This window comes from Pagrus major, chromosome 3 (assembly GCF_040436345.1).
Source record: "Pagrus major chromosome 3, Pma_NU_1.0".
Lineage (NCBI taxonomy): Eukaryota > Metazoa > Chordata > Actinopteri > Spariformes > Sparidae > Pagrus > Pagrus major.
The window spans coordinates 19,278,830-19,303,586 of record NC_133217.1 but is presented as its reverse complement, the minus strand read 5'-3'; the positions used below and the strand labels follow the sequence as shown (position 1 = coordinate 19,303,586).

General features: G+C 40.2%; 1 protein-coding gene across 1 annotated transcript; it reads left to right on the top strand.

Moving 5' to 3' along the window:
• The first annotated feature begins 6,808 nt into the window (after positions 1–6,808).
• On the top strand, positions 6,809–24,519 carry LOC140993501 (protein lin-28 homolog A-like). The gene is made up of 5 exons (XM_073462957.1): positions 6,809–6,818; positions 8,166–8,326; positions 13,152–13,330; positions 23,247–23,446; positions 24,491–24,519. The coding sequence occupies exons 1-5, from the start codon at positions 6,809–6,811 to the stop codon at positions 24,517–24,519; spliced, it is 579 nt and encodes a 192-aa protein (XP_073319058.1).
• The last annotated feature ends 238 nt before the right edge of the window (positions 24,520–24,757 follow it).

Below are 24,757 nucleotides of genomic sequence, written 5' to 3'. Positions count from 1 at the left end.
AATGATTGTAATTCTTTGAGACACAGTTGTATGCAATGATACACAACCAACTGGCTACACTTGTCTCTGCTGCAGGTTGGTTATATACCAGCCAAAGAAAATGTAGTCCTCTCGACAGTATCTCTCCATGATGTGCGATGCACTTCTTCAAGAGCTGGATGAGACAGAAGAACAGCTGCAAAAACAGAAAACCCTGAAAGAAATTATATCAACAGGAAAAAAACAAAAAGAGATCAAGAGAGGCTGAGAAAGTACAGCGATGAAGCAACTCTCAAAGATTTCAACTCAGGTCAGAAATAATACGAAGAGGAGGAAGAAGAAAGACCTTCAAACAGATTATGAGGAGCTGCAAGTGGCATATATAATCAGAGAGGTGAAGTTCACAAAGCTCCAGAGGGAGAAGGACGAAAACAAGACGAACGGGATAGGATCAATGTGTCACACAATGAGATCAGCCTCAGGTATGAAACTGATGTTATTAATATCAGACAGCAGGCTAACACCCTTCAGCATGAGCTGGAGAAGGAAATGCAGCAGAAGAAACTCGTTGAGAAAACTGTATGAGGAGCTGCAAGTGGCACATGTACACAGCCATGACAAGTTCACAGCTGACCTGCAGGTGGAGAGGGAGAAGAACAAGCTTCTCTAAGAGGAACTGGATAGGATCAGTGCTTCAGTACAGCAGAGGAAACTCCTTCAACAAGAATGGAGGAGCTGGAAGTGAAGAGGAGCTGGAAGTGGCACATACAGCACATCCAGCCATGAGAAGTTCACAGCTGAGCTCCAGGTGGAGATCTCCACAGAGCTGAAGGCTGAGATGTGTCAACATGGTCTGTCAAATAGCCTGATCAAGGGGGACATCAAATTCATTCAGTAATGAAAATTAATTGGCAAAAAGAAAAACTCTAAGAGCTATGCTAGCTGTTTGAAGCTGTACTTGAACAAACTTATCAATGTCAGCATGCAAACACGCTCAGAAGGAGAAGGCTAATACGTTGATGCAAAGTTAAGTTTATCATGTTTACTGGCTTAATTTAGTGAGTTTGAATGGTAACATTAGCTAAATATTACAGCTGAGGCTGATGTGAATGTCTTTACCTTTGATATAATTTATTTACAACTGGTCACTTAGAAACAGGTTTGAACTAAAGACCATCTTCTGACGGGATCACACCAGCCACGATGCTGTCAACATGTTCACGTTCTGACATAAGAGTAAGCCCACTGAGTAGTCATCTCTACATTAGTACATGAGACCACACACATCTTTGAACGCTGCCTTCATTTTGCACTTAACTAAACACCTGTAAAGTTAAATGACTGCATCTTGCATGGTTGTGACGCCAGCACGCTGACAACAGCATGTCCTTTTCATGTTGTGTTTTGGCTACCCTGTAGATGGGCCATAACAAGGGAAAAAAGTAAAAAAGTACATTATATTTCACACTGTAATGTCAATGGTTGTGAAACAGTCAGGCAAGGTCTGCAGGCTGCACTTGTTGGTACATGCTCTGTCTTTATCAGAGCAGTGATTTGATTCACAATCATGATCTCACTGTGGACAACATTTCAAAATGCTACTTTAGCACTTCAGCAGGACATTTGAGACACTCTGTAAGACATGTCACTACAATGCCTCAGTAAAATAAAACCCTACATTTTGTTACAATACATATTTTCTTTTAATGTTATCATTTGCCATCACTGTGGCACTAATCACCCATCATATAGCTAGTTGTTTCTTTTATTGAAAAGGCTGTGTGTAGTCTCACAGATACTCTCTGACTTGCAACTGCAACAACTGGCTGTATCCTGTAGAACTCCAAAGCTATCTCTTTCTGTCAGGCCCAGAATTGGATTGCCTACAAGAAAAGACCACACATCACAGTCTTCTGTCCTATAACAAAGAGATTCAAAAGAATGATACACCATTGTGTTGACAGTCACTGTTAATAGTGGAGTTCAATCTCTGTTGATGCGGTTAATCTTACCTTTTATTCTGAATTTGACAGTGAGAGCTGAACACCTGATGTGAGTTTCTGCTCTATTGTATAATACACACATCTTCCTTTGGATCATGTATGACTCAGTATGATTTTCTGTTATTGCTTTTATCATAATCATGGGTAATCTCAGAGAAAACATGCTTGAGGTGACATCTAGTGGGAAAGATGATAAATCTATTATTTTTATTAGTATTACCTGCAGGCTTGGGGGTGTAGGGCGAATAGATAATGACTGAATTTTCATTTTTGGGTGAATTTATCCTCCACGTTTTTTTAAATAAATATATGAATTAATGATTAATCTGCATGGCTTATTATGATTGGATATACATAACTAATCAACCTCATGCAATCTCTGTCAATGGCCTTGGGCATTAATCAACGAAAGTATCTTTCTCAAATATAAATTATTTGTATTTTAAATACTTAATCAATAGACATGAGATGCTGACAGCATTGGCTGTCTTAAATATGGACAGAGCTGCTGTGTCTGAAAAGTGAAGCAAATGCAGAAGTGCCTTAAACCTGCATTCTTTCAACCAGTGGAGTCAGATTGTATGTAAGCTTATGAAAAAATGACCCTAATTCTAACTTGATTTATTACCACACTAAACGTTTTTTTATTAGTGAGTTTATGCTCTCGTTACTAGATTCAAGTTTTCTTCATTACAGCATGATGTTTATTTAGTAAATTGTGTTCCTATTTGGAGTATAATGGAGGATAAAGCAGGGTATGCTTTAGGACGTCACTACCTTGCGATTGTCAAGTTGCTGCCCATAATATCCTTAGGTTCTCAGTCAGGTCATCAGGATATCCTCCCCAGCTACACCCTCTCGTCCAAATATGGTGACTTCTGCCCCCCCAAAAATGTGATCGTGATGGCCATAATGCCACACCCGAAGCTTCAAAATAGCATTCCACACACCGATGCATGATGTCACGGTGGGTTTAGACTTGGATGTGAGAAATGTGACTAAAGGAGGCTCTGCGTGGAACTGTCCCTGGTGCTGAATCAGTCCTCTGTTGCATACAGTACACCAGGCTTGGTGTGACAGAGGCTACTGATGAGGTAATGCATGAATAGAGCAGTGTCTGTCGTTTGCCTCTTCCTTTAGACAATTTATTTACATCTGTAGTTAATTGCATCTGTTTCTAATTAGGCAGCAAAACTCAACAGCAGTCTGAACTCATACTTTCAACATCAGACTGTCATTTGTGTCATTTTTTGCAAAGACCTTTAATCAGATGCTTCTTTTAACCATATCCATATCAACAAACACCAAAGAAAGGATTATTTAGATGTGATCTATTTTGAGTCAATGTTGTAAAACAATTAAACATGAAAGCCTACAGGCAGACACTGAATGTAACAGATTAGGTCAATGCTGAGGCTAGAGATATTATGTATTTTCCTTATTGTCAATTAAAATCCACATAAAGACTGAAAGCAACGCTGTATTGTGTGTGTATCAAAGCCTGATATATCTTATTTTTCCATTGTTGTCCAAAAACTATTAAAACACATCAGTGAGCCACACTATTGCACTGGGTGACTGTTCCTTCATAACCATGGACACACATGCTGAAGTTCTTTGAGTCAATCCCACACACACTGTCCTGCTGCTCCACATATTCACTAGATCACCAAATGTGGATTAATCCACTGCTAAAGTAGTCTCCAACAACCACACTGTGTCCTCCTGTCTAACGTTTGATGCAAACAAAATAGTTGATTTTGGTCTTTTAACAGGATTTGTTGACAATGAGAAAAAAATACAGAACAGCAGCCTTATCTTTTAAAGTGGCTTTGTGTGGGATTTGGAACTGGTTTTCACACTGGCGCCACCTGGTGGTAATGTCAAGAGTGACCCTGTGATAGACAACAATGCAGCGAGCACAGATCTGACCAGGGGAGAGTGAGGTAAATGGGCTGAAAGCAGAACACAGACTGCACCACATAAAAATCACACACAATGCAGCTTTAAAAATCTACAACATCCACCAAGCTGGAAGTAAAAATAAGTCAATTTTCTGTTTTGCTTGATGGTAAAGTCACTCAAAACAACAGTCCCCACCCAAAATCTCGTCTATTCACTTGACGGACAGGTCCCTTGAATAAACAAGGCTTCAGCATGTCATTGTGTTCTTGGCCCCGGGGTGGCCCTAAGCAGTCTCTCTACCTCCCCTCTTGTGGGACGGATATCTGTCACAACATGGCAGCGCATTATAGATTTGTTATTGATCAGGTTTATTGATTGATTTTGCTTTGGAGGAGAGGTGAAAGGTGAGCTGACAGGCTTCCCATGGGGCCGCTGCTTATTTCCCCCCCCTCTGCTATTCACAAACGCCCAGGCTGTCATTCCTAAAGTGTGTTTTAAAGTTCACATCACTGCATGCACAACATAAATACTGCGGCCTTCACAGTACTTCAATATGTGCGATATATCCAACATTTTAGTGTTGAAGACTAACTTTCTCAGTGACATGACAGCCTGTGTGGGTGTACGTGTATGTGATGACGGCTGAGCGAGCACGTGCCGAGGCTTTGTTCCCACAAGCCCCTCTGGGTGACTCGGGTCACCTTAGGGTGGCCTGTTCTGTCGTGCAGCAGCCGGTGGGCTTTTCCATTTCCATGATGACTTTCAGAGGGCCTCTGGCTAAGCTATTAAACGCATGAATGGAGGTAGTCATTTGGTTTTCATCAGGGAACACCTCTCTCTCTCTCTCTCTCTCTCTCTCTCACACACACACACACACACGCACACACACACACATACATTGGCAAAATGTGAGGATATTAAGCTGCACTTGTATACAGGAAGTCAGAAAAACTGCTGGCTTTAGCTCATTATCTCTGCACACATGCATTGTAAGGGTGTGTGTGTGTGTGTGTGTGTGTGTGTATGTGTGTGTGTTCGCTGGTCATTACAGGAAGCTCCATGACTCAGCAGTGACAGGAGCAAGTTTGCAGTCCTCGAAAGCAACTAATTACCGATTAATGAGTGCGAGTGAATGACTCCAACAGGCCACCGTATGTCTGTTCACAAACTGTAACAGGTGGACGTGAATCACCTGAGCAGAGACAATACAAGAAGCTTAACTTCATCTGCAACAAATGTGATTCATCCTGAAAGAATAAGGAGCAGGGAGATACCATCTGGTGTCTAAGTTACACCTCTCAGTGTCAGTCATCACTAACGAACACATACTGTTCATCTAGAGAACATTAGGGAGCAGTGTGTCCTGGTGACAGGTGACAGCTTGGTGACTGACATTATGTTTAATACGTTATTACACTGTACTGTTTTAGTTTATTAGATACGTCAGACAGACAATTGTGATAGGCTGAAGAACATTATAAACAGTAATACAACAATGCTTTTAATATACTTAATAAATCACTAATTTAGCAGTGAAAACATATCAGATGCCTTCATCACAAGGTTCTGTAGCGACATGGCTCCTGAATTTAAACGTTCATTAGAAATGTTTCTCTTACTCATTATCTATCAATTTAAGGTGTATCAGGGTATATATGGTGTTTTCAAAAGGCCAAAACTAAAACCCTAAAACCAAATTTAGCAGACTTAAAGCTTTCATCCAATTTTAAGATGCTGATTGATAATTTAATGGATTGTGATACTGTAAGGGGTATTCAATGCACTTCCTACAAAAATAACATAGAAATACATGTAATTTGACTCGTTAAATTTCAATTCATGCCCAGATTCAGGGGTTCAACCCAAATGTGGAGTTAATTAAAGGATACATTAATAATTATATTAAAAGGGTGTTTTATGGATTATTCGGATGATGTAAGTGTTTTCAGCAGCTAAAAACAATCCTTCAATTTCACCTGAATCTTCACCTTGAAGGTATAAATTAGAGACGGCTTTCATGTTAGATTGTGATTCTTTTGAAAAGTGCCACAGTATTGTCTTTGTTTTTTTAAACTGACACTTGATTCCTTAGACTTATATAATCTTTAAAAGCAATGCCATCATGGTCACAGTCATACTAACATACTATACTTTATACTATACTCACCTTTTTAGAACTGCTTTTTAATGGATAACTCCTCTTTTTATGTTTTTAGTGTGTTGTTTTTATTATTCTGCTTTTTAACCTGTAAAGTGTATTTGTGTACCCTGAAAAGCACTATATGAAATAAATGTATTATTATAATTAACGAAAAAAGCACATTTTGAGTCAACCGGCTCCTAGGCAGGGTCAAAGGGTCTATTCTATAATCAGTAAAATTCCATTGTGCTTTGGAGCAAGTTAATACATTTAATTTTAGGTAGGCCTACATTCATGGATTAAGCCTATATATGTATTAGATAATCTTGCTTATGTTGACACACAACACAGTCCCTGTGTGTGGTGGAGGGTGGCAGTGGGCGGAGTGATATCCTTCTGGACCTTTGGGTGCAAAGCTGATGCTGTAATGTCCAAAGCTCTAATTGGTCATTTTGGCTCCCTATCTTATTGACCAAGTGTGATTTATCTGTAATTGGAAATCACGTGGACTTGACCGAAAAGGTGTTGGTGTGTATGTGTGTGCGCGGTGTGTGGTGTGTGGGTGTGTGGTGGGGGTTACCAGAGGTAGGAGGGTCAGTGAGCTTCTGCATATTGTGCAAGAAGAGAGCAGGAGGCAGGGGAGAGGCAGTCTTTCACTCTTTCTCCTGGAGGGTTGCAAATAGAGAGAACGTGCACGGATACCCAGCATGCAGTTAACTCAGTTCATCTGATAGTTAGTGGGCCGGAGCAGTTCTGCAGGAGGCTGTGGAAACCTCCCACCATGGCAGAAGGTATGAGGAACTTCTTTGCAGATAAAGGAGGCTGAATAGAAAGAGGGCCTTTGTCTTTGTCTTTCCCTCTCCCTTCTGAGAGGCTGCTTGGTTTGTCTATTCACAAAAGTGTCTGGGGGGAAGGCATGTCTTTGTTGACGTGGAGGTAGGACGGAGGTGTGAGGGGCTGCAGGCAGCAGCTCAGTCCACTTTAAGGCCGGGAAGAAGCAGCAGAGAGGCGGGATGGGCTCTGCTTCCAATCAGAGTTTCACAGGTAGACCAGGGGAAACCATTTACTGAACATTTACTGAGAATCTGCTTCTATGAGGAACAGATAAAGACCGTTTAAAGATTGGCTTACAGAAAGATTTAGCTGTTTATCGATTCTAATATTGGCACAGGAAGACACATTTTATTTTGAAGGCCTGCTGGTCATGGGAGTAGCATGTTAGGACATGTATTGATGAAAAATGTGAGAATATAGACATAATAATAATAATAATAATAATAATATGTAATAATAATATAACAATGACGACAATTAATGAACAAATTACAGCCATGTATCTTAAATAACGAGCAAACATTTTTTACAGTCGTGATGGTCAGATTTGCTTTGCAGCAACATTTCATCATGCTGACCGTGTTTTAGCAGTTGTAGGTGTAATTATGTGACCTCGTACCAATGAGAGAAAGTAATAGTAATAGAGTAGAAGGAGAAGAGCAAAGGGAGGGAAAGCGAAAATAATCGTTTGAAAATCAGAATCAGACTCAGAATCAGAATCAGAATCACTTTATTGCCAAGTAAGTTTACACATACGAGGAATTTGCTGTGGTCTGTAGATGCAAATCAACAAACAATACTAAAAATACTTAAAAGACATATTAAAACTATAAAAATTGCGTGTGAATATAAATAAATAAATAAAATAATCGATCAAGTCATTTTTAAGCAAAGTGCTGAAGGTTGGTTTGTTTCAGCCTCTCAACAATGTGAATATTTGTTGTTTTGAGTCTTTTATTATAGTAAGTTGAATATCTTTCATTTTTGCATTGTTGGTTGGACAAAACAAGACTTTTAAGTTTGGCTTCATGATCTTGGGGAGATTGTAATGGGCATTTTTCATTGTTTTTATGGCGTTTTCTAGTTGATAAGTGAAAATAATCTGTCTATTAATTGATAATAAAAAACGACCAGTTGTACCTCTGTTGTAAAGTATTTCCCACACGCGTAATCTGAGAAACTATATATATTTATATTAACAGTACATGCTGTCGTCGTGTATTTTGCTGGCAGTCATGACACAACACGTCCTCCTGTCGCCAGGCCCTCTAACATCACTGTCTGTATGTGTGCGTCCTGTGCAGGAGGCTGTGCGCACGGACAGGAGGAGGGCTCCGCCGCGGCTCTGTCACGGGGCAGCGGGGTCTGCAAGTGGTTCAACATGCGAATGGGCTTCGGCTTCCTCTCCATGAGCAGCAGGGACGGAGCTCCGCTGGAGGAGCCGCTCGACGTGTTCGTCCACCAGGTGAGAGGACCTGCTTTTCACGCACAGAGGCGCTTTACTCTGAGGGTAAACCACTGCGCTGAATGCGCAAGAGTTGGAGATAACAGCTTACATATAAACAGTGGCAATTGACATTTCTGTATCCAAACATCACAGTATCTGACAGTTTTACTCACAAATTTAAAGAATACATTTCAGAGATAACTAACACAACACAACACAACACAACACAACACAACACAACACAACACAACAGTGGCACCTTATTCTCTCCATCCTAAAAAAAAAGTGTTCCTCTAGAAGTAGCTACTGCAGAGCACATTCAAACTACTGTCACAATATCAAGTACTGACAAAACTGAATTAATAAGCCTGTGTGGACAAAATAATGACCTGACAGAATTATACAAAACTTCAAGTTCAGATGGCTGATGACTGACAAATGACCATAAACATAAGGTCTGAAATATGAACAATGACACATCATTATTGTGTCAGTATGATGCTTTGTTAGAGGTGCTGTGGTCCTGTGTTCCCAGTGTGACTTCAAAAAGTTAGGTTGAGATTTTCTTTAAAACATTCTTGTAATCCAGTGTAATCTTTAAAGGACCATTACAGGTACCAATACGACAAAAGGTTATCCGTGCGTCTGCAGTGCTTTCTGGTAATCAGGCTGAAGTTACACAAATGGCAGATTTATTACACTTATGAACTTGCAACTATGCAACTTATGAGCATTCATCAAATTTGAGAATAATATAAGAAGAACAGTTAAAAGCTAAAGGTTATCACATATTCTGGCCCAGTCGCCAAGATAAAATGTTTCAAACTTGTTTGTGTCAACATTTTTACAATACATGTCATTTCACGTTTACATTACATGAACTGACTTTCATGTCAGGAGGTGGAGGGCGGGACAGTGTAGGGCATTTCAACATTTGTAAGCGTGAACCCATTTGATATGGGATACAGGACTTTTTCCAGCCATTTTTGTGGTGACCAGAACAGGTACTTTAAGCCAAAACATGGTGTTTTCCTCGCACTATACCTATACCTACATGGTCAACATTTATTCTGGTGATAGGGTTGCAGCCATATTCAACATGTGTAAGAAGTCTCTTTATTCATGAAACCAAATGCTTCTTTAAGATTCTGTAAGGGCAAAGCTTGCATGTAAAGCTGAAACTCACTTTTTAAGCAAAATGACAATCAACTCTGGTTGAAGCTTCTTTTTTTTTTTAGAAAAGTGTGTTGGGCATTTTTCACAGTTGTTTTAGTTGACAGACGAGGAAAAACTCTCTGGAATAAAGTCCGGCTGTATCCTTTAAAAGCAGCTTGTAAGCTGACTGTAAGACATCTGATGTGCTTTTGTGTAAAATTACCTGAAGATTAACACATCTTAAAGTAAACCATGCCTGAGTTTGTCCTGCCACTCCCCCACTCTCTTCTCCTCACGGACAGATATTTGCTGTGGAACCTCAAAGGTGTAGAGGGGGTGGGGGGGTTAGAGCTCCAACATTTCTATTTTAAAGGGGTTAGAGGCTAAAGCAGAGAAAACAAGGCTCATTCCTCTCCCCATCCAGCCCTGCTTCCTGTTATAAAGTCATTAAAGCATCAGGGAGCCCACCCAACCCTGAGTTTCAGTCCCGCCTCCCATGTGGAGCCTTTTGGCAGAGCCCTCTTCTCAGATTACCTTCCTCTGTGTTGTTGTAAATGTGATGAAAGAGGGGGGACAAAGGCATGTACATGCCGCTTCGGTGTGCAGAGCTTTGATCAAATGGGAGATTGTAGTCTGTATTTTTATAATGACCACCATTTAAATAATTTGGAGACAATCTGAGATTCTCGTAACTGATGATACAATATGCTCAGAATTTGCGGTACCCAAAGACCTCAGTATGCTTTTAACAAGCAAGGACACACAATGTGTTGTCTGTCAGGTCTAAAGGCAGAAAATGTTTCAGAACGGTGCCAGAAAGCCTGTCATCTCCTGCTGACACACCAACCCAGTCCATTATCTCTGTGTCTTGTAGCCTCACTGTGATGATTCGTACAAATGGCAAAAAGGGCCTGTGTCCACATAACGGTTATTTTTTTTGCAGAAAAGTGCTGGCAGTGTGCTTGGGAGCACTCTGTTAATGTGTTTGTGGGGTGAGAGAAAAAAACGCTGCAGGTTGGTTTTGAGGGTGATTAAAGCACAACACTCATCAGCAGCATTTCAGTGTCCAGCAGATCTGCTCCCAAATGAGCATTACTGTCTGTTATGATCGCTCCTGTATGATAAAGCTCAAGAGTCGACAGACACAGCCAGAACAAGCTTCTCCTTCATGTTCTTGGTTACCCAGCCTAGTTGCAGTATATAATGTTAGCAGTTAAGGTTTCTGCAAACCACAGATATGTCCAACTTTATCATTGCATAGGCTACGTACCATACTGACATTTGTACACAACGTGACATATAATATTCACATTACATGTTTATTAAATGACTGTCAAATGGGGAGGTGGAGGGGATGAGGAAAAACACCACTAGATATTTTTTAGGAGAGCTGGGAACGTTTCCAGGCAAGTTTTCGGCAACCAAAAGAGGTATTTTAAGCTAAACTATGAAGTGTTTTTTGTGCCGAAACCTAACCAGAGCACAAGCACAACATTGTAATGACAGAGAAATAGAAAATGGAACCTAAAAAAAATGTAATGGTGAAACATAAAGAAACGATCAGCTTGAACTCAGTATCTGTGCTTTTGCAGATAGATACTTAGCTAACATTCATTCTGCCGATTGGGTTGGGTTACCCGGGTGACTGATGACAAGTCTCGCCCCATCTAATGTATGATTGGTTGCCTGATAAAGAGCAACAGTGGTGACACCAGTGCTTTTCTGGTTGTCGGAGCACTCAGAAAAAGAAGCTGGGTGCACGTAGGCCCAAACAATGTGCACTTTTAACCAGCCTCTTCTCAAAAGCACTCATGGTGTTACATTCAGTTGTTCTTATGAAAAGTGAAAGAAAATAAAAAGACACCTTGAGAGAAAACCTTTCAAACTCTGCCTACTTTCACACAAAAAAACCAAAAAACTTGTAATCCGACATGCACTTTGTTTGAAGCATACTGACCCCTTAAAGTCCACTTGATCACCTTCATCCCCAAACTATTTTAAACATGCTACAGAGGAGTGGGGTGTGAGGGGTGCAGCCTTGTATTTCCACAGGGTGTGACCACATAAAGCTGCAGTGTTCTATAAAATGTGGGTATTTCTGGAAAGAAAAGGTAATATTACTGTTTTCCCTAAAGTGCAGCTGGTGTTTGGCATATTGACTGTGTGCTCTTTTTATTTACCACTACAATCAGGAAGCTAATTAGTAAAAGATCAGTAGTGTAGTCCACTGTTTGGTGATTTACTCTTCTCAGGATGTGTACATTCATGCCACGTCTTCAAATAGCTATCCTAGGAATGCAATCCTCCCGTGTCATCTCCCAGCATCCTCCAGTGTAGTGGTCATCTGGAGACTTGACCAGATGGACTCATTTTACAGAGGTGGTGATGCTGAGGAAGCAGAGAGGGGGGGTTGGGGTGAGGAAGGCTTTGGAGACACACAAGGGGAGGAGGGGTGTTTGAGAGCATTGATGTTTTAACAGGGCTGTCAACACGATTGGATTTTTAGGAGAAGGCTGAGGATTCCCTGATGGAGAGCTACACGTTTCTGTTTGTGCAACATTTATAGTGATTATCTCAAGTGTGCAGTCAATTATTTAAGTACCTTTGTCTTGGTTAAAAGTGGAATTGGATCATTTAAAGCTCGGACATCTAGCAACGTTACACCCTAAACAGCTGTATTTATCTTGTAAGAAGCTGCTAAAATAACACTTAAACCTACAATACATGATTTTTTGTCAACTTGGGGACAGTGCAGGTGAACACAACATTGACATATCAACTAACAACAGTTGTTTATTCACACATTTACACACACAGTACATTTTCACATCGTACACAGTTTCAGAGTAACATAATTCACTTGGAGTCATATTTGTGTCCACCTAATGAATTGACGTCTAATAGTTACTCTCATTTAGCTCCGTATTTGGTCTCCACCCAGGAAGATATCTTGTTCTTTTGCTACTAAATGCTTCACTGTGATCACCAGCTTTTCTCTAACTGTGAATCAAAACCAACACAACCTCATACCAAAGTGAGTGAATAGGTCAATTGCCAGCGACTCCCAATATGACATATATCACCGTTGCCAAATCAATCTGACCGTTGCAGCGTAATAGCGACAGACGTACCGGACCTTCGTCGTACCCTCCCTTTTTTGTTAGGTATAGGCAAGAAAACTACTTGGTTAGGTTTAGAAAAACACAGTTTGGCTTAAAATAACTACGTTACTTGTGTAACTTTAGCTACAAACCTACCTACATTACATAGTAACTTATGTTACCTTATGTTCATGACGTATCTTCACTATGTAGGTAAGTTAAAAGAGCTCACTGGCTTCACAGCGGACCCGACTGTCCAACTCCGACCTCCTTCCTATATGGACTTTTTGCTCTTTATACTACTCCTCCTCACTTCCTCCTTTTCAGCTGTAATAATTACTACAGCCACTAAAGGTCCTTGCTGAACAAGAAACGGCAATATGGGGCATTGTAAGCTGCTTTCATAGTCGACCTACAGTACATGGATGTTTTTCTGATGAGGACCGGCTGACCAAAACAGTAAAGTTGTGGAATTGAAAAGTTTTTGATAATAAATCTCAAAAAGCTCACGAGGAAACCAGATAAATCTGTGGCAATCTGTGACAACTGCCTAAACCCTCATGAACCTCACTCTCTCTTATTCACAGAGCAAACTGCACATGGAGGGCTTCCGCAGCCTCAGAGAGGGTGAAGCTGTAGAGTTCACGTTTAAGAAATCATCTAAAGGGCTGGAGTCTGTCCGGGTTACTGGACCAAATGGAGCACCATGTCTGGGCAGCGAGAGAAGGCCAAAGAGCACCCAGAAACGTCGCTCCAGGGGTGACAGGTAGGTCCAGTCTGATACACATGCTGATTTATGACTTGAACTGTTTAACATTTTGAGAAATATGATGAGAATATCAATAATCTTATGTCCGATCAGACCTAGAGTCAGGACGTAGTTAGCAGAGTTAAAAGACAAGAAGTGGGGGTCAAAAGCTATCCTGGTATTGTAAACATATGCCTGCTAGCTCCTCTAAAGCTAACTTATTAAAATGTTATATCTTGTTTGTTTAATATGTACACAGATAGACGTGTAAAAATGGCAGTTGTTCACTTTAGGAGGAGTTACATGCTGGAACTATTTCTTGATCACTGACAGTTTATTTATCTACCCAGTGCTTCTGTGCAGAGTCTCCAGCTGTAGAGCCTGTTGACAGATACAGCTGGTAAACACAGGTTCTGATTTGAGAAGTTAGCCTCATATTTTAGGTCCAGGAAATTAACACATCGTTGTTGTCTTGAACCCACATTTGACACCTTCTGGCAGTGACTGTAATAACGCAAACACTGTCGACGTGGTCAGTTATGATTCTTTCTATTATGAATTTTTGATCCATGTAGGGTTCATATTCCTAAAACTTTCCTCGAGCTGAGAAAAGCAATTTAAAAATCTGACGTCATCACAATGTGAATTCTGTGGGCAGAGCGGGAACCTGAGCGGGAGAAACCTGGAAGCTTGAAAACTTTTTTGGCGTATGCACTAGATGATCAATTCTACTTGGACTGAATAGGGGCCATCTTTGCATTCGGTATCTAGGTCTATATTAAATCTACTCTGGCAGTGCATAAAAATTGACGCGGACTCTAGATTTAAAACCCCCAGTTCTTTGTGAAATACAGAGAGATTTATCAGGGGATGATAGGCTTAATCAGCATTGTGGAAACTAGTATGATAAAAGTTTAATGGAACAGATGTTCATTTATATGTAAAAGTCCTGCACTGCAGGCTTAAGAAAGATTTTCACCACTGTACCACAACGCTACTGTGTAACTTATTGGGTAAAGTTGCAGGTTTTATCGCAGGTTTGATCTCTTGAATAGTAAAGGTGAGAGAGATTGTTCAAAAATCCTGTCTGTTGTATTTAAATGATGTAGCTTCCTAGAAAATGTCCGGAAAGTATCGAGTGTGACAAGAAAACATAAAGAGCTCCAGAACAAGTCTACAAGGAAGAGATAAATAAAATAAAGATGTATCTGACTTGTAAAAGAATCTAGCAAATAGAGTAGATAAAATAAAATGGAAATCGGCTATCTTCCAAAATGGTTTCTAAGATTTTAAAGATGTTAACCTTCAAGTAAAGAAAGAAACTGTTATATTATTTTGGAAATTGCAGATGTTTTTTGTTTGACTCTCAGACTTTAAGGAATGAAAATACTGCCTTTTTAACACCTTGGCCAGGGGACTTCAGACGAAAAAGAGCCTTTTAGTGAATTCTAGCATTTTTTACTCATGTATTACAATGTGTTTCATTAATTTGCACTTGCAACTCAACTCAACTCAACTCAACTCAACTCAACTCAACTCAACTCAACTCAACTCAACTCAACTAAACTAAACTAAACTAAGCTAAGCTAAGCTAAGCTTTCAAACAGAAAGTATTTAGCTCTCTGTGGAGCAGCAGGCTGAGCTGGATCAATACATTGTTTATTCACCCCCAAGTGCTCTGTTCTTTGGTCTCTGTGTAGCTTCATCAGTCCGTATCTTTTTGTTACCAAACACAAAGTCAACGGCTATAAATGAACCTACAAATGAATGCTACTGAGGAAACTGTAATTTATTTGCAATGGCTCTGTTTGTCTTTGAGGCTCGTTCGGCTAATTAAGATCCAGTGAGACTATTAATTTGATAGCATCTTGTAGATATGAGCATATTTATCATGGCTGGCAGTGATAAAACGGATCCCACATCTTCCTGTCTTTAAATACCTGCTGGGTTTGATTACATTCAGATGTTCCTCCTCTCGCGTTCCAATACTTGAATGTTGCAATTGAGAGAAAAGAAGTTTGATGTGCAGATTGGAGGCCATTAAGATCTGACAAAGTTATTAATGCGATAACATCTTATTAAGTTGGACATCATTAATCATGGTGCATGGAGCGGTGATAAAAATAATCCCACCACTTCCTGTTCTTAAGTATCCGCTATAGGTTTGATTGCATTCACATGTTCCCGCTTTCCTCCCAAACATAAATGTAGTATTCAGAGTGAGGACGGATCCCATCCGTTTAATTGATAACAGATGTAGGTGGTCAGAGGTCACCATCGCCATGGCAACAATGGGATGTGGTGTGCAAATTAGGTGGAGGGGTGGGTGGCTGAGCGAGCGGGGGTCAGGGTTCAGAGGTCACAGTAGTATTGAAACAAAGGACCCCCCCCCCTCCCCTCGTGGCCACGCTGATCAATACTGAGCAGTGATGGGGGGCTGGGAGGAAGAGAGGAAGGAAGTGGTGGTTAGCTGAGAGGTGATCCAGGGCTCACTCTGGGTTTCATCACTCTGTATCTCACAGACTGAATTTGACTGTTTTAAAAGACGTTTATTCTATTTTTTTTTCTGATCATCAACAAATTCCATGAAAAGACAGAACACTGCAGTTAATGTATCTACTAAGATGCACTGTGTGTGTATCAAAGGCTGATATATCCTCTTCCTCTGTGCCATAGAGCTGCATTGTTGTCCAAAAGATATTAAAAACACACGGATGAGCCACACTGTTACACTGTTCCTTCATTACCATGAACACACACACTGTAGTTTATTTTGACTCAATCCCACAGACACTGTTCTGCTGCCCCAAACACTAACCAGAGCACCAAGTGTGAGTTAATAATAATAATAATTAAGTTAAGAATAGTCCCCAACAAACGCTCTGTTTCCTCATGTTTCAGTGACATTAAAAACTACAGTGACCAGCTCTTTTAGGAAGTTACTGAGCCTACAATTTCTAACTGAACCTATACATTTGTTCTTTACAGTGTTTTAGCATCTTTCTTGTTGCGACTCACAACTTCACTGTTAGGTTCAGTGTTAGCACCCTCATTATCCTGAATTCCAGCTGCAGCAATCTGCCTACACGTTCGTCATATCAACTTTATAAAACCATGATATGTTCAGCGTGTTTGATTTTATGTGATAGCTTTTTGTCTATATTTTATAAAGATTCAAGTCTTCAGTAGGAACCAGTAGGCCACAGACAGACAGCGTCGGGTAGTTGGAAAGTATTAAAGCTGGTGTATTTTTTGTTATATTTATCAAAAATCTCTTCCTGACAGCAATCAATAATTCAAATGCTGTAAGAAAAGAAGTAAAAAAATCTGCTGCTTGTAGCTCTCACAGGCCTGTTATAAGCCCATCCAGCAATTTCATTCGACCAGTATGAAATGATTGGACGGCCCTCCTGTGTGCATTCTGCCCGTGCACTCATTATGTTTCGATGTGCGAGTCAATCGTTCAAAACTTAAGACTCTTTTTACTGACTTGAGAGTGAGAGTCTTTACCTTTACCTTTTGTACCTGGTGTTAACTTTGATGACGATGTGAGACCATGTTTCACTCACGCTATTCTGCAACTCTTAATTAACTGTATTTGTAGTTGATTATTGTATTAAACTAGCCCTGTGAGAAAGGAAACCCCCACACACATGACTGGGATTGCAAGAGTCACTCACTACTCGCTCTCCCAGTGCTGCAGTGTATGTTGGTCAACCGGTCTCACTTGTTAGTGCTGCTGTCCCCTGCTCCACCTCACTCTCTGTATGAAGGTATAGAAAGTCTTCCTAACATAGTTCACGTTCACCTCGAAGAGATTTTTTGAAGAGAACTACAAAAAACAGCGTTCCGTTTATTGTCCGGGTGCTGCATTGGAGCAGTTCAGTTCTACTTTTTTCTCCCGTCAACATCACATTACTGATAATTTAGAAAACAGATTTTGGACATTTGTCGTCATGTGTGGGGACTTGGAGTGGGTGGCACTGGTTGATTCAGCAAACTGGGTGCGAGTGAGTGACTGGTTGTCCTGATACCCGGAAGTCAACTTGTGTTGCACTCTGAAACAGTTGTAGTGCTTCTTTCTAAGCCTCCAGGAACAGCGGCGGGCTTGGAAGCTAAGTTGATGTTGTAATCAACCATCGTTAATACAACTTCCCCAATCCGACAGGAACCCAAAAATCATTTCTCCAGCACACAATAATGAACGAAGGAGCAGCTATAAAACAGTGGATTCATATTTTTGAGTGTCACAACCCTGTGAAATGACTCAGAATTTAATCCATTCAGTTATTTAAATCTATTTAAGTTAGTGGAGAGCTAAACAGAACGTAAGCAGGCCTAGCTGGCGGAAGTCTCTGATTCGCTTGTTCTATGGGTGCTGGGGGTCTGGGTGACTGACTTGGTGACTCGACTGACTTGAAAACCCAACTCTCTTTGGTGAGGGCTCGTACAAACTTGAGTCAGGGTCGAGTTTACCATTGGATATATTGCGAATGCCATTAGCCAGTTATAAGTTGTGGCACAGGAAGCCAGAAGGCGAACCGGTGTCTGTGTGAATGGATAAGCCGGCGGCACGGAGCGAGGGCGTGTTGGTCTGATGGTGTTCACAGTCTGATAACTAAACAGATCCTTCACTCAACAAAATAAAGAGAAATGTCCCACAAAGCAACGTTACAGGACCAAACAACAGTAACGTAGCAACTGGTAGTGTCTTTGGCAACTTATATGAGGAAAAAAATACCACAATTATACGTGGAGAAGTGTCTGTCATCCTGTCTGTCAGCCAAAATTTCCCAATGCTAACTTGCTAGCTCAACAGTGGTGAGTACTAACAATAGCCATGTCCGTTGTTTATGTTCATTATGATAATGTTAGGTGATGTCTTACATGTGAGATTTGAGGTAGCTGGATATGGTTAGTGATGACAACTATGTGCTGCGTTCACAGTACACGGGCCCTGAGCATCTCATTCAGCAGCTAACCCAGTAGTGTTAGCACAAAGCACACATAATACAGCAGTAAGGAGTAACTGTTGTGCCAGGTAGCCTTTTCAGACTGAGGTGGAATCATGATGACTATATTACTTGTGTTTATATGACTGTGGCTTTGGAGTTGTGTATTTATATTTTCATTAGACCAAAAAACCCAAGTGAGCTTGTGGAACGTAGCAAACTAGCCGCTAACACATATATTCCTGCTGGCCAGCGAGAGCTATGACCAGTCGGTGTCTGTGTAGTCAGTGGCTTTGGAGGGAGGCCTGATGGGTCGGGGGCTGGATTTTTTTTGGTTGGACACTTGCTGGTTTCTACAGTCTTACCAACCTCAGCTTTAACAGTTGGAAAAATGTGTGTTTGGTTTTGTTTTTAAAATTAGAATTGTTGGCAATAACATAAACATCTTGAGCAGCAGATGGCATGGAGGTAGGTGACTGAGCTCATCCCTGAAACAGATACCTGTATATTATGTTTATAACACTGAGGGACACTGTTCTTAAACACAGGGCCACACAGTCTTCAACTGAAATGAAAACATGAAAACACGTCATAGTAGATTTAGTTATTGTGCGTTTGGTCTCCTGCAAGCACCTGCTTGTCTAGTTCACCATTGCAGTTATAGGGTCGAAGCATGACCGTAATATTTCAGAAGTCTGAAGAAGTGTTTGTATAATTGGACAGGCGATGTTGCCTTCCCTGCAGATGGAGAGCAAAGGGCCCATAGAAAACCAGGCTGTCAGTGTGGAAAATAATCAATAGTTTTTGCCTGCCTGTTTAAGTGGCTGCTGTCTCTTTGTGTCACGCTGCACAGTGCTCCAGTCTCACTGGCCTTATTTATTCTGCTCTAATGAATTCCCCAACAGGATTTCACTTAGCTGCTGATCATTAGCTTGCTCAGCATAGATTTACTGTGAACAATACACACATAACTACAAGATCAAAGCAGCCTGTTTAGCAACAACTCTTGTGCGTGGAGGCTCATAGCAGTAGCAGGATTAGGGCTGGATGATAATTTAACGTTATCCTCCATTAACTTTCAGTGGAATCCTGTCGGTGAAATGTAATTATTGTGTAACATATTTCTGTTTTAATGACAGATTGCTTGTAAACTTCAATTAGAAACAGTTTTATTGTTGTGGAGGCCTTTCTCACAGCAGACTGTGGGCTTGCCATGACAGCACAAGCACAGGAATCATTAATAACATTGATGATGGTTTTGTTGTTGCTGAATTTCTGCCAGATCAGTAGTCATCTGACGAGCAGTTTGAGGGGGCTAATGACGATGCCTGATTAAATGCCTGAACATTTAATGGTCTCAAATAGCTTAATGGCTGCCAAGATATCTCTTGTGAGCTTGTTTTAATATTGTTGGGGTATTTAACATATTGTGGTAAATTGTTGCCAGGTGTCTGAAATGGACTGCACAAAAAGTTCAGTCAAATTGCTAAAATTTTTTAACAGCTCATCCACTGGTTCTTATTGAAAAATCTAGAATCTCTCAAAATGCCAATATTGTTCATTTCAAACATTTAACTAGCAGAAGATGTCTCCTACTCCATTGAGAAGTGTCTTCTCTGTGTTAGTTTACCACATCACACTTGTGTAAATGCATATTGGACTATAATTGCCTTCCAAACTGTGATGTCATAAAATCCTGCTGGAAAATCCACGTGTTAAAGTGAGACTACGTCAGCACAGAGAAACTTTCCATCTGCACATAAAGCATTCTGCACGCTGAAGCTGAAATGTCACAGTGAGGTTAAAAAGACGGAAAATAATATTTTTAGTTCAGGGTGACTAAACACAGTGCAGAACCATGGTCCACCTTATTATCTTGGTTCGTGGAAAAACAAAGCCAGGCTGTCAAAGAATCCCTGATACCTGCCCCTGAGGAACAGAGATCAATTTGGACAAATCCCCTAACAGCTGTCCACCACTGGGACTCCACTTCATGTGGATGTATGGTGGCAGTTCCTGGGTACATCCCGATTCCCTTATTTGTCGTTTCCTCACTCCGCACTGTAACTGGAAGTCGTCCTTGTCCAGAGTATCAATGAATACCGAGGCAAATGATGAGTATATAATATAAGTTCAAGTTGTGGGCTCAGAAAAAAATCTAGAGGAAATGTAATGTGTAGAACAGAAGCTTCCTTTGCACGAAAATTAATAAACAGGATGTCAGCAGGTGCTTCACATCATGACTAATATGTCCAATGAGTGATTAAAATTGCGAGGATTAAATAGGAGCTGAACTCGCACAAACTGCAAAACACAGACAGTAAAGCAGATGCAGATCCCAGCTGTCAGAGTTTCTCCAGAGATGAGCCTTTGAAAAAAAGAACTGCCTGCTGTCTGCTTCAAAGTTATTTAAACTTGTAAAAATCACAGGACTGGTTATATTCTAGGGCACAGTCAGCAGGTGGAATAATGCAGAGCCATAAGGATAATCGCAAAAGAGATCAAATCTTTATTTTAACCCATCCAAGATTCCAAGTTAATCACAGTTTAAGTGTAGGCCTGAACTCTATTCCCTCGAACTGAAATCACATAAATGTCTTTACTAATTACACTGTTCACTGCAAACAAAGAAACACATTGCTTTTACCACAGTGGTGATGCGTGGATCACATATCTATGGACACTGCGGAAAATCCTTGGATTGGGCAGTCCAGGTCATAAAAATAAACAATCTGAATAATATCAGATGGGTTGCTGGTGGGTGAAATAATAGATCTCATTAATGATGAAAACATTAAACTAATTATAAATAACCTGCACTACCAGCAGCAGAAACAATGGAAGTGCATCTCTCCAATAAGAGAGCTGTGCACACTTACGCACAAAGCATATCAGTTTGACTTTATTGATTATCTAAATTTCTCAACATTTATTAGTTCTGTGTTATTATTAAAAAAATATTTACTCGGAGTTTACCCTAAAAGATGGATCAGATTTCTGGAGCTATCTGCAAATAAGAAGTAGTTTGGGGAGTGTAATTAAGCAGTTACCTGGGGATGATAATATGGTACGGTCCTACTTTAAATTACCTAAAAATAAGCCTCCACATTTTATAACATAATTGCTAATGCAATGTATGGCACTTGTGAGAATCTCAGACTAATATGGCAGAGGGATTTGAATGTGAACATTGAAGAGGACTCGTGGGCAGAGATAATTTCCAGTGCAAGCTGGTTCACAAGAGAAGCTAGAGGCACATTTATACACTTCATCGTTGTGACTTTATGGCGGAGGATTATCCTCCGTCATTAGAAAAGTCAAGTCAGACCGGAATATAGAGAGTAGGTTAAGTTAATGACAGAGAATGCATCATTTGAGTTAATGTTAGCTAACCTACACAACCATAACAAGTCATATCTGCTATAAGTTTTTGTCTTTTATTAAAGGAGACGTGTTATAGGAGCCTGACATTATTTTTTGATTGACAAATATATTTGCCTTCAGATTTATGTTTCTCTTTGATTTCTTCAATATCTCATTTTCTGTTAATTGTCATGGCGTAAGGACTGGCTCTCTCTTTTATTCATTTATTTGGACTTTTCTTTAGTTGCTGAGTTGGATCCTAGAGTGGGTCAGTGGATGACTTTTTCAAAGACTGGTATTGTGCTGGTGGACTTAAATCATTAATGCTATGGGCAGTGTAAAGATGATGCTGTGCTTCTGTCTATTCTTCTTTTTTCTTTCTTTCTTTTATTTTTAATTTCTCCATACTTGTACATTTGTGTTAATGTTCATGTTGATTGAAAAACTAATAAAGACTAAAATAACAAATACATATATGTATACATATACATATATATATACATATATATATATATATATATATATATATATATATATATATATATATATATATATATATATATATATATATATATGTATACATATATACATATAAATTCATCTAAAGTCTCTAAAGCTGTTAAAGCTGACTGACAGCTGATCCAGCTGAGATCAGCTGCAGCCGTCATCGGAAACGTTGCTTCGCGTGACGCTGCAGAGGAAAACACGTCTCATTTCACTTAAAACATATTTCCTTGTTTATATTTCCGCGCCTCTCCACAAATCCTCGTTGGGAGGGACTAAGACGCAAGGAAAAGCTGCAAGTGAGGGAAATGTGGATGCACCCAGTGTATGTTAAGAGACAGGGGGATCTGAAAGTAAAGCTGGAGTGTGCTGCCCTCTGGTGGTTGAATGTCACTTCACTGCAGATGAGATTTTTTTCAGAATCAATGAAACGATTACAGTACATGCACTTTAATTATTATAAGATAATAAGAAATAGCATTTACTTTGGAGTTCACAGTTTTTCTCAATTTATTAAGCACATTTTCTGAAGCACTGATGTAGTTCTCAAAACATGAAGAGCAATCACTGAGTGCATCACTGCTGTCAGAGTAACATGTCCCTTTGTCATAGCTTAGACCAGTGCTTCCCAAATGGTGTGCTGTATCTGCTGGCTGCATGTCCAGTAACTGAACTCAGCTTTGCCCTCTGTGGTGTGAATGTGTTTGAGAAATGTCAACTATATGTGACAATGTAAGTTCCACTAAATACTAAAAGTACAAAAGTACTAAAATCAAAATGTACTTCAAGTACCAAAAATAAAAGTATTCACTATGCAGAAAGGCATATTTCAGAATAATGTATGTTATAATTATTGATGCATTGATGCAACTTTAATGTTGAAACTGGTAAAGATGGTTTAACAAAGTACCTCAAGTAACTAATTAAATTCACAGTACAGTACTTCAGTAAATGTACTAAGTTACTTTCCACCACTGACTAACGGCATCAATGTGCTTGAGAGTTGCACACAGTGTTGGAGGAACAATGATTTTCATTTGGCAGTTGTGCCAAGTAACTGAGCAAAACTGTAATGGCCGCCTTTGAAGTAATTAATTCTCTTCTGTTCATTCTAGATGCTACAACTGTGGAGCTGCAGGCCATCATGCCAAAGAGTGTCAGCTGCCCCCTCAGCCCAAAAAGTGCCATTTCTGTCAGAGTGTTTCCCACATGGTGGCCAACTGTCCACTCAAAGCACAGCAGCAGCAGCAGCATTCGTCTCCGGGCTCTCAGGGACCAGCTACCTCACGGAGGGATGATGAAGAGGAGCAAAGCCAGACCAGCCTCTCCGAACACTTTGAGTAAATGACTGAGGGAAACTATGAGGTTTTTCACTGGAACGCTGCTTACAGAAAGAGCTACCTCAGGTTTTATTTATTGAGTGATAAAATAGGAGTCATCACCATGGTACTGATGTGATGTTCTGTTCAGTAGAGCGCTGACAGTCATGTCCACTTTAAAAATGTATTTATTTTTCTTTTTGTGTTGTTTTTTCTGCCTTGGATAAGTGTCTTAACTTTGGTCAAACAATCAGATGTGTAGTAGCCACAGATATCAAATCCTTGTTTGGACTCATCTGACATGATGTGTGCCCCCATTAGCTAAGCCTTTTACAATAGTTTGAATACAAAAATCTTGCTGGCTAACAACTTTCCAAAGCATTGTACACATTCAGGGTGTACGGAAACTTCTGAGTGGCCTAACACACCAGAATGGGCTGAATTGATAAATTAAGTTAGCAGATGTTGGACACACTGGATTTCCTGAATTATAGCACCCTTCTTTGTCAGATCATTAAAGATCATGAAAAATATAATAGATGTAGGAAAGCAGCAGGTGTTGTTGGTTTGGCTAGTGTGCAACATTAACTTAAGTAGCCCGAAAATTTTAAAGGGGATTTGTGGTATTTTAAAACTTGGGCCCTGTGTTTGTTTTGGTGTGTAAATGATTCATACTCACCAAAAGTTTTGGAATCGATCCAATAGATCACTTAAGTTAGCGGCTGTGACACAGCTGCAATGGCTGCAAGGTAGTCCTTTGGGCATCCTCCCACCGTCAAAATAACGTCCCCTATAAGTGCTTGTTTCTGCCACTGACAGGCTGAAGTTGTTATTCTAAGTGTCTGACAACATTATGGTAACGATTCCTACAAAGAGAGACCTTTTCGTTAAATAATAACATCCATTTTGTGACCAGAAACGCAAGTTGCACTTGTGGAGAAGGCTCACTCTGAAATCTTAGGAGATGTGAGTTGTTGAATACAACGGTGCAGACGTGAGTCAGAGTTGGGAGGAGGAGTTTAGATGAACTGCCAGCATGAATTTATATCCAAAGTCATCCGACTTTTGACAATCTAGATGAAGCAACAACTGTTACAACTCACGGGATTTCAGAACGAGACTTCTCCTTGAACTAGACTTGGGCTTCTGGTTACAAGAAGGATCTTATTACTAAACAAAAAGGTCTCTCTCTGTAGGAATCCTTTCTGTAATGTTGTCAGACACTTAGAATGACAACCTCAGCCTGTCAGTGACAAAAACACTTTTAATAGACATACATTGCCTATTAAAAGTATTCACCCCATTGA